The 10128-nt window shown below is 51.3% G+C and overlaps 2 protein-coding genes across 4 annotated transcripts in view; one reads left to right on the forward strand and one right to left on the reverse strand.

The window, feature by feature from the left end:
* Cxcl16 (C-X-C motif chemokine ligand 16) overlaps positions 1–3556 on the reverse strand; it is a 5580-nt gene extending 2024 nt beyond the window's left edge. The window contains exons 1-3 of the mRNA XM_008855894.3: positions 3099–3556; positions 2637–2769; positions 2337–2419 (exon numbers count right to left, since the gene is read on the reverse strand). Of these exons, the coding sequence (XP_008854116.1) occupies positions 2337–2419; positions 2637–2769; positions 3099–3162 (280 nt within the window). The 5' untranslated portion in view covers positions 3163–3556. The remainder of the gene's footprint in view (positions 1–2336; positions 2420–2636; positions 2770–3098) is intronic.
* A 95-nt stretch (positions 3557–3651) lies between these two features.
* Positions 3652–9876, forward strand: Zmynd15 (zinc finger MYND-type containing 15). Of its 3 annotated transcripts, none has more exons than XM_029557557.1 (14): positions 3652–3782; positions 4204–4807; positions 5235–5469; positions 5559–5714; positions 5971–6131; positions 7156–7308; positions 7529–7696; positions 7852–7968; positions 8057–8145; positions 8223–8321; positions 8475–8628; positions 8717–8775; positions 9030–9190; positions 9578–9876. In XM_029557557.1, exons 2-14 carry the CDS (start codon positions 4234–4236, stop codon positions 9747–9749), a joined length of 2298 nt encoding a protein of 765 aa, XP_029413417.1. In that variant the 5' UTR covers positions 3652–3782; positions 4204–4233; the 3' UTR covers positions 9750–9876. The 3 variants fall into 3 exon arrangements, with proteins under 3 accessions (XP_029413417.1, XP_008854118.1, XP_029413419.1); XM_008855896.3 differs by having other exon boundaries at positions 7616–7696; positions 9578–9872; XM_029557559.1 differs by lacking the exon at positions 5559–5714 and having other exon boundaries at positions 9578–9749.
* The last annotated feature ends 252 nt before the right edge of the window (positions 9877–10128 follow it).

Consider the following 10128-nt stretch of genomic DNA (forward strand, 5'->3'; position numbering starts at 1 on the left):
GTGGGGGTTAAAGGGAAACCCTTTCTCAAAAAAAAAAAAAAAAAAAAAAGTTTTATGAGCCACAGGAACCTTCATAAGGAATATGTAGGGAAAATTATATTGTGCTTAGACTGGATGAAGAATGGACAAAAGGGTTCTAATTTAGTGGTAATAAACAAGGGGAAGGGACTGGGATATAGGTCAGTAGTGGAGTACATGGTATAGAAGGTCTTGGGTTAATCCCCAGTCCCCTGCCCTAAGATAAAGGGAGGGGACCAGTAAGGCCTTGTCAGATTTTGGCCTCTGGGTTCTACCAGGACCCCTACTCCCTTCACTTAGGTGAGGTGTTCTAGAATTCTTATGGCCAACTATCACTGAGAAAAAAAGAGGAAACTCAAGAGTGATTTCACTTTAGTAGTTCTCTCAATTGCTAAAGTCTCATATTTTGAACTGAGCACAACAGAGAGACGGCAGGGAGACTGTCAAGGGGACAGCTGAAGAGTTCGGGGTATAGTTCAGTGGCAGAGTGCTTTCCTAGCATATATGAGGTGAGACCCTGGATTCAATTCCCAGTACTGAGCAAAAAGGGGGAAAGGGGGAAGGCAGCTGAAGACAGGGGAGGAAGACTGGCAAGAAGGAACAGAAAAGGGACAGGGAAGTGAGCCGACCACAAGATGCAATCACTGGGGCAAGCTGGTGTTCTGAACTACACTGGACCCTGATGCGCTACAGTACCCATATTTGGCCTTACCCCACATCTCTAACGGTTCTGGGGCTCATTTTGTAGTAATAAGGGCCAGGGTAGCTGGAAGGATTAAAGGAAATAATGTATGTCTGTGTAGCCTGAAAGGAAGTATGGGTACCCTTGATACCAGGTAGGATACTGTATTTTAATGATTGTTTGTTTCAGAGAAAGTACAGCCTATACAGATGTTAATGCTTAATTAACAATTTCAATTTGTTTGAAAACTGGTTTATGCATACTTAAGATTCATTTATTTAATTGTTAGAGATTTTTACCTCAAAAAGAGAGGCCGGATAAAGTGGCGCACACCTTTAATCCCAACACTCAGGAAGTAAAGACAGGTGAATTTCTGTGAGCTTGAGGCCAACATGTTCTACATAACAATTAGACCAGGCCTGCCAGGGCTATATAGTGAGTCCCTGTCTCAAAACAACAACAAAAAAGAGCAATAAAATATTGAACTCAGTAATACACATGCTAAAAATGTTTGGGGATAAAACATAATACATAATGAGATCAGGCCAACCTGGTCAATTTCCAGGCCAGCTGGAGCTATAGGAAGACCCTGTCTCAAAAGAAAGTAGATTGATAATGGATAGAGAAATGATAAAGAGAAATGGCTGTACAATAAAGCAAATATAGTAAAATGCGATAGAACTAATACTATAAATATTACAGATTGTAGGTAATTTGCTTTATTATATAAATAGGTAAATATAAATTCTGTAAATCAAATACTATGGAATCTAGGAGATGTCTAGGTGATGTGCAGTGCATAGGGGTTGTTCACTGTGCAATTGTTCTTTTCCATATATCTATTTTCTTTTCTTTTTTTTTCTGGTCTTTTTGAGACAGGGTCTCCCTGTAGCTCCAGCTGGCCTGGAACTCACTATGTAGACCAGGCTGGCCTGGAACTCACAGAGATCCACCTGCCTCTGCCTCCCGAGTGCTGGGATTAAAGACATGCACCACCAGCCAGGCCATATGTCTATTTTCATCATTAAATGTTAGAAAATGAGCCGGGCATGGTGGTGCCTGCCTTTAATCCCAGCACTCAGGAGGCAGAGGCAGGCAGATCTCTGTGAGTTTCAGGCCAGCTGGGGCTACTGAGAGACCCTGTCTCAAAAAAGACCAAAAGAAATTAAAAATTAAAAAGAATTTAAAAGTTAGAAAATGAAAATAGTGCCTTCAAGCAAAATACAATAATAAAAGCCAGGCCTGGTGGAGACCTGTAATCCCAGGTTGAGGCAGGTTCAAGGTCATCCTGCTTAATTTAGCAAGACCCTGTCTAAAAAATTAAAGGATGGGGCTATAGCTCAGTGGTAAAGTACTTACTTAGCATGGTCAATCCCTAGTACACTTTATACTATATGTAAAATAGTGATCTCAAGAAAATATTAATAGCACATGTAGTAAAACAAACTGGCCAAAACCATGAAGATGACAGCAAATGATGTTTGGAAGACACAGACTTGGGCAGAAGTACTTCAGCCAGCATTAGAAAGTGCTATATAGGAAAGTGCTGGGTCAGTGTGAAAGGGCAGAGGCAAAGAAATTGAAAGATGGGCGCCTGCGACCTGGAGGCAGACCTGAGGAAAGGAAAAGCTCTCACCTTTGCGATCAAAGCAGCTCACCAAATCAAGAACCCACGGGTCTCTGTTGCTCCCACACACACTCTGGGCCTTTACCTGGAACCTGCAAGGGGAACAATCTAGTCTAGGCTGTGGTTCCTCCTTCCCTTTGCCTCCTTTCCTCATTCCAAAGGTATGAAGTCACCCCAAGAAAGAGTGCGTACCACTGGGACTGGAAATCCCCAGGTAAGTGAAACTGGAAAAGAGCTAGATTCCCGGAAGGAGCTTCAGGTTTGAGGATTGGGCAGCTTTGGCATCCCAGAGGAAGAGGAAGGGATTACCTGATGTAGCCCTGACAGCGATTGTATACTTTCAGGTGTTTTCGGAGATAAGCCATTTTATTCGGTGAGAGGGTGCCATGAAATCTGCTAAGACACACACAACTTCCCGTGGTACTGCCCTCGTTGCCATCACCTGAACCGGAGAGAGGGGTCCACACACGTTCTCAGACTCAGAATCTGCCCGCACTGTTTCTCCAGCTCCTTAGCCTCCCACTCAGCTGTCTCACCGCAGCCTTAACCCCTACACAGACGTTTACTGCCACCTGGGTCCAGGTGCTCCCCCGACCCCAGTCCTTGTCCGACCCCAGACAGTCTTCCCCACGTCCAAGCTGCATTCCTTGGCAGCGCTGGGCTCGGCTCGGGATTCCACCGTCCTACTCCCCACCATCCCCCCCTCCCCACCATCCCAGTTTCCTTCCGGGAACTCGGATCTGCGCCCCCCAGCCCCGCCCCTTCTCTGACCTGACTGGGTCAGCAGCGCCAGCACGAAGAGCACGGGGAGCGCGAGTCCCCAGCCCGGCCCCATCGCCGGGCTCTGCAGAGTTTGCAGGGCACAAGGCCACCCAGCGACGTCGATTGCTTTCGCTTCCTCACCCGCCAGCCGGAGGTTCTGCAGGTGGCGGTGGCCGCGATGCCCAGCTCCGCCGGGGAGTGGGCGCGAGGTGGCAGTGCCTCGTTCACCGGGCTCGCGCCTCCCGAACCGACCGTCCGTGGCGGGGAGCCCGCGCCGCGCCCGCCTCCCACGGCGAGGAACCCCCCGAGGGCGGAGCTCCTTCACCCCACGCCAGTCCGTCGGTCGAGGGGCAGCCCAGACTATCGGACAAAACCGAAAGAAACTCGGGCCACTCTAGTAGGCGGGCAGGCAGTGGCCCCGGAAGGATGACCCGGCCGGGTTCAGGGATATCAGCCCTCTGTGCGGGTCGCCAGTCTGTCTGCGGACTTAGGAAATCGAGTCCGGGATGCTTTCACTTCCCTGGCCGCGGGATCAAGTCACATGGCCGAGGTGAAGCAGTCAACCATTCACCAGGTCTATGCCCGGGTGCGCACGCACTGGCCGGGTGCAGCCAAGTGCCCTAAGCGTGGCCACACAAGAAGCGGGCTGTGGGCTCGGGCAGCCCTGACGTCACGACGATCCTCCAGCACGAGGTATTTACCTTCAAAAAGTGGTGGCGGCTGCAGATACCGGCAGAGTGGAGCGCCCGGAAAGGGGGGTGGGTCTACTGGGGCTCACGCCCAAGAGATGCCTCAGTTCTCACTCCCATGTCCTACATCCCACAGACCAACCGACTCACAATTCTTTCCTCCTTCCCCGTAGGATTAGCCCTAGTTTAGGTATACCCTTAATTCAAACCTCACTTCAGGAACCTCAAGTTTTGAGCGCCAACTATGTTATCCCTGAGTACTCAGCTTTAACCCTGTGTTCACTTTCCAGTCTTCGTCCCTGAAAACCCTATTCTCAGCTCCTAATATCCCTCTGTAGATCCCACTTTAAGTGATCCTCAAACCCTTTTGTGACCCATCCAGACTCTCACCCTGGCCCTCACTGTATTTCCCTTTCTCTACTCAGTCTGGGCCTAGACCCTGTGCATCTGGAGACATGGAGTTTGTGTCTGGATACCGGGATGAGTTCCTTGATTTTGCTGCTCTTCTCCTTGGCTGGTTCCACAAGTTCATGGCAGAGAGGGGGACCATGGGGACTAGCCTTGAAGGCCGATTGCATCAGCTGGAGTCGCAGATAAGGAGGCTGCCCCAGGACCCTGCCCTTTGGGTGCTCCATGTCTTGCCAAACAGTAGTGTGGGCATCAGCCTGGGGCAAGGTGCAGAGCCAGGCCCTGGAGCAGGCCTAGGGGCTTCCAGACTTCTGGGAGAGGAACCTCTGCTCCACCTGCGAGACCTAAGTCCTTATGTTAGCTTTGTCAGCCTAGAGGATGGGGAGGAAGGGGAGGAGGAAGAAGATGAAGAAGAGAATGGAGGGGAGAATTCCAGCACAGAGAAGGTGGAAGCACAGGAGGGTGGGGAGCCAGTCCCTCCCAGCAGGGAGTCGCCCCAGGAAGCAAAGCCTCCAGCCCAGCCAGAGGTGATCCAGCAGGACAAAGATGGTGATGATGGCTGCCGAGAGGACAGAGGGGAGGATGAGAGGGGACCTGAGAAGAGGAAAGGACGAAGGAGTGGTAAGAGTGGCTCTGCTCTGTCCCTGGTCCAGCTAGCTGCCCTATCTGAACTCCTCCCCTGTCAGTCAGAACCCAACTAGGAGTCACAAACTAGTAGCTTTCATGTAAATCTGACCCCAAAAGTTGTTTTCATCTCCCACAGTGGTTTTTAGTGTTATTTTTAAATTTGAACCAATATTTAAGCATTATAAGGAATAAAAGGATTTGCATCTTAAGAAAAACCTAAGCTTTGATAAATTGCCTACATTTCTGCATGCCGCTAATTCTGGTCCTTTGTGGCAGCTGTCCCCTTTAGATGGAGCATGCCCCTTTTATCTAGTCCTTTTAAGCACTGAGGTTACTTGCTTGTGCCCTTTAGGGTTTGGTATATCTAACCATGACCATCTCTAGCCTCTGCTGACTCCCCCAATTTTCCCCCTCTCCCCAGAGGCTGTCCCCCTGCATCTTTCCTGCCTCTTACTGGTGACAGATGAGCATGGCACCATTTTGGGCATTGATCTGCTAATGGATGGAGCCCAGGGAAGTGTGGGCCAGAGCTCAGCCAACGAGAATCTGGCTCCTCGGGCCTATGCTCTCCTCTGTCACAGCATGGCCTGCCCCATGGGCTCTGGGGACCCCCGAAAGCCCCGACAGCTTACTGTGGGAGATGCCCACCTGCACCGGTACAGACATGTGGTATCCAAGGATGGGGAAGTATGGGGTCTGGACTCCTGAGCCCCTTTAGCCTGATGCTATCTTCTTCCCCATTCAGAGAGCTTGAGAGCCTGGTCCCAAGGCTGGGTGTAAAGTTAGCAAAGATCCCAATGCGGACATGGGGCCCTCGACCAGGCTTCACCTTTGCCTCCCTTCGAGCTCGAACTTGCCATGTTTGCCACAAGCACAGCTTTGAGGTGAAGTTGACACCCTGGTGAGCACCCACAAGGCCAGAGTCAAAGAAGACCCTAAAGGCAGGCAAACCAAGAAAAAAAGCCAAGTCGATGGGGGTCCCAGCAGACAGACAGAAGGAGAATCAGGAAGGGAAGAAGAGTTAGAAAAACCAAGCTATTGTGAGCATTTAGTTAAAGGGGGTAAGCCAAGCAGATTGAGTGCCACGTGGGCAGATGTAGAGCTGACAAGACCTATAAAGAGCCATACTAGGTGCCCATTACCCCTGTGTCTCCCAGTCCCCAGTGCAGTGCTGTCTTGTACTGTGGAGAAGCTTGTCTCCAGGCTGATTGGCGGCGATGCCCAGATGATGTGAGCCACCGATTTTGGTGCCCGAGGCTTGCAACTTTCATGGAGCGGACAGGGGAACTGGCAACTCTACCTTTCACCTATACAGCAGGTACCATAAGGAGGTCAAAGTGACTGGGAAGGACCCTGGGTCCAGGTCTTTGAGTCGGGTCTGGATGCCCAGGAACAAGATCCTGGGATTGGTTGTGTTTGATCAAAGTCTATCTCCCTGGAATAAGAATCGGGTGCTCTGTATTTGGGGCTAAAGATAGGGTAACTGATGGGGCTGGAGAGACGGCTCAGTGGCTAAGAACACTGGCTGTTCTTACAGAAGACTCGGGTTCAAATCCTAGCACCCACATGGCAGCTAACAACTCTCCGTAACTCCAGTTCCAGGGGATTGATAGCCTCTTCTGTCCTCTGCGGGCATTGCACGACATGGGTGCACTTACTTACATGCAGGCAATACACACATACACATAAAATAATAAATAAAATATTTTTAAAAAAAGATAGGGTAACTGAAACAGAAGACTGAATGCCTGGGTCCCTGGGAGAGATGAGGGGATTTGAGAGCAGGGATTCAAATGCTTGCTTCCCACCTCCATCACTGTCTAGTAGCATGACCTCAAATATATCACTTTAAGTCAAGCATGGTAGCACATTCCCAGCATGTGGGAGACTGAGGCAGGAGGATCATGAGTTCCAGGCCAGCCTAAGCTACATGAGACCCAATCTAAAACAAACAAGCAAAATCAAAAAAGCAAAGAACTGGACCTGATGGTACATACCTGTAACCCCAGCACTTGTTGAGACAGGATTAAGAGTTCAAAGTTATCCTCAGCTATATAGCAACTTTAAAGCCAGCCTGTGCTACACGAGCCCATCTCAAAACATTTACTTCTTCAAGCTTTGGTTTCCTCATCTTTAAAAGAATACTAGCACATATAAAATTGTATAGAATTATTACAAGGGTGATGTGAGTTCAGTGCCTATAACACTGTAGACACTGGAAATGAGAAATCCCTCTCAGCCTTAGAACCAGGCTCAGAATCAAGGTCCCTGGGGAAAGCAGAGGACTGCTGAAGTCTTGGGGCCTAGCCACCAGTCCCTCAACCCCTCCCCTTTTCCTGCAGAAGTGACCAGTGAAACCTTTAACAAGGAAGCTTTCTTGGCCTCTCGGGGCCTTACTCATGGTTATTGGACCCAGCTCAGCATGTTGATTCCAGGGCCCGGCACCCCTAAGCACCCTTGGGGCAACACATCATCCCTCAGCTGCTTTCTCAGTGGTATGTGGGACCTCTTGCTAACAATGGACTCCTAAACCTGGAGGGAAATGGGACGGGGGCAGACCAGGTCCCGCATTAACCCCTCCAAGATATACCAACCCCCTACTAACACTGTCAGGACCATTTCAAGCCTTTCCTCAGCCCTCAAAGGAGTCATCCTTGCCTCGTCCATCCAGTAGCCCTGTCCCATAGGCTAACCCCGCTCCTGCTGCTGCTCCAGGCCTTCTCCCAGGGAACATAGCTCTTCTGGAGATGAGGCAAGCAGGGTTTCCTGACCCCAGGCATCGCTTCTCCTTCATCTTCTCAGGAGATCCCTACCAGCTTCTGCAGGAGAATGGGCCTGCCCTGATGCCTCCACTGCCCCTAGATCCACCCAAGGGCCTCTTTGGTAAGCTGGAGGGATCCTGAAGGAACTAGGGGTTGGGACAGAAATCTGGGGGTGGGGGTGGAGGACAGAAGTGTGAATGACTGAGTGAAAAGGGGAGCTATTAGAGGTTAGGGCCCAGACCTGGACCAGAGCGTCCAGTAATGCACTCTCCCCAGGCTCATGGCAGGATTACTACACATGGCGAGGCCTCGGTCTTGACTCCCCCATGGCTGTGCTTCTCACCTACCCACTGACTATGTACTACATCATCACTCACCTAGTGCCCCAGTCCTGTAAGGAGCATTGGCAGGTTGGGAGGGTGGGAGGTATAGGTGTGGGAGTGAGGGAGGCTATGTTCTTAATGACCTGACTTTTCTTTAGTCCCTGAGCTCAATATCCAGAACAAGCAGTCACTGAAGATCCACGTGGTAGAAGCTGGGAAGGAGTTTGATCTTGTTATGGTATTTTGGGTAAGTCTTTCCCACCTGGAGAGAGGATGGGTGTGGATACAGGGTAGAACCCAGCCCTGACCTCCTCTGTCTTTCAGGAGCTCTTGGTCCTGCTCCCCCATGTGGCCCTGGAGCTGCACTTTGTAGGTGACAGCCTACCACCTGAGAGTGACCAGCGGCATTTTACTATGCAGAGGGTAAGAACTGGAGGGGGTGCTACTTTTCAGCCCTGCCTCTGATGGCCTCCTGATGGGACCCCTGCCCTTCCCCTCCACCTTCCTCAGTTTTGCGGTATTTTGTCCAATACCCTGACTTCCAGCAGCTTCCCCACCCCACTCCTGGCCCCACAGGATGGCCCTGAGGCATCTGTGCGTCCTGGTTCTGGGGTATCCACCCGGCTCAGCTCTGGAACTAAGGAGAAGGGAGGATGCAGGGACCTGCAAATCAGGGTGTCCACCAGGCCCTACCACCTGCTTCAGGGACCCAAGCCTGACCTGGTTATTGGTAAAAGCCTGGGGCTCAAGGATGGGGATTTGGGGAATGTGAAAGAAGTAGACCAAGGCACCAGCATCACCCTCTTCTCCCTTGGCAGGTTTTAACTCCGGCTTTGGTCTCAAAGACACTTGGCTGAGCTCTCTGCCCAGATTACAGGTGAGTAATCTCACTTGCCCAGCCCCTCTCCTCCAAAAGACTGAACCCTACTTTTCCCTGTCAAACTGTTCCACAGATGTGGGGAGCACCCACAAGTCCTCTTGCCCCTGTGTCTCTGCCTTTTACCTCTCTCCAGCATCTGGGTCTGGGGTGGGCCTTCACCTTTCAATCCTGTTTGGGAGGTGGGGGATCCAGGTTTATCTGGAGGAAGGAACCACCCAGCGAGTATCTAAGCCCCGCCCCCCCAACCCCAGTCTCTCCGAGTGCCAGCTTTCTTCACTGAGAGCAGCGAGTATGGCTGTGTGATGGATGATCAGACCATGGCGGTGGCCACGGGAGGGGGCACCAGTTCGCCACAGCCCAACCCGTTCCGCTCCCCGTTTCGTCTCAGAGCTGCTGACAATTGCATGCCCTGGTAAGGGGCCACGATCCTTAATTCTCTCCCGACCCACGACTTCTTACACACTCTACATCCTAAAACATCTCTGCACTCCTGAGACCCTCCTTCCTCCCGTCTTATAACCCACCTTCTCTGTCCTCACTACTCACACACCCCCCCGCTCTTGTTTGTTTGTTTATTGGGTGTGAGGACGCATGCTGTGTGGAGATTGGAAGACAACTTTCGGGAGTCGGTTCTCTGTCTCCCCAGGGATTGAACTCAGGGCTTCGAGCTTAGTGGCAAACCCCATTACCTGCTGAGCCATACCAAGCCCAAAGTCTAGACCTGGGACCTTCGGCTACAAGCCCCGCCCACAAGGGGGTCCTGGCTGGGCCCCTGACCCTGCCCTCGCGCCTTCCGCAGGTACTGCAACGCCTTCATCTTCCACTTGGTCTACAAACCTCTCCAAGGCGGCGGAGTCCGCCCAGCGCCCGGCCCGGCACCCCCACCCCCAACTCCTGCCGCTCCTCCTGTCCCAGCCCGAAGGCGGCGAGGAGAAAAGAAAGCTGCACGCGGGCCCCGTCGGCGGAGATGAGTGCTGAGATGGTAATAGTCCACTCCCTCCCGAAACTTGCTTCCCAAAGGAAAACACTTCAAGACCCCGGGGGCGGAATGGTTGTCAGGACACCAAAAGTTAAATAAAATTACTTGTTTGAAACCTCTGAGTTACTGACCCTTTGACTCCACTGGGAAAGGAAATAAAGGTTTAGGGATGATTTTCTTCTGGTTCCTATCACCACCATCTCTAATTCAAGGTGTGTGTGTGAGGGGGGGTATGACCGTCCTTGGTACTTCCAAATTCCTCTCCTAATTCATAAGTCGGTAAATCACTTTCTAGCCCAGTTACATCAGGGACTCCCCTAGGGTAAGGAAAGACCACGCATCAGAAAATGACTTCTCACTTGGGAGGGAAG

This window comes from Nannospalax galili, unplaced genomic scaffold (genome assembly GCF_000622305.1).
Source record: "Nannospalax galili isolate Female #2095 unplaced genomic scaffold, S.galili_v1.0 scaffold146, whole genome shotgun sequence".
Lineage (NCBI taxonomy): Eukaryota > Metazoa > Chordata > Mammalia > Rodentia > Spalacidae > Nannospalax > Nannospalax galili.

Coding starts and splice junctions, on each gene's coding strand:
- Zmynd15 (XM_029557557.1), top strand. CDS start 4,234: ATGGAGTTTGTGTCTGGATACCGGGATGAGTTCCTTGATTTTGCTGCT. Junction 7,697..7,851: donor TCCACCCAAGGGCCTCTTTG/GTAAGCTGGAGG, acceptor CACTCTCCCCAG/GCTCATGGCAGGATTACTAC. Junction 8,146..8,222: donor ATCTTGTTATGGTATTTTGG/GTAAGTCTTTCC, acceptor TCTGTCTTTCAG/GAGCTCTTGGTCCTGCTCCC.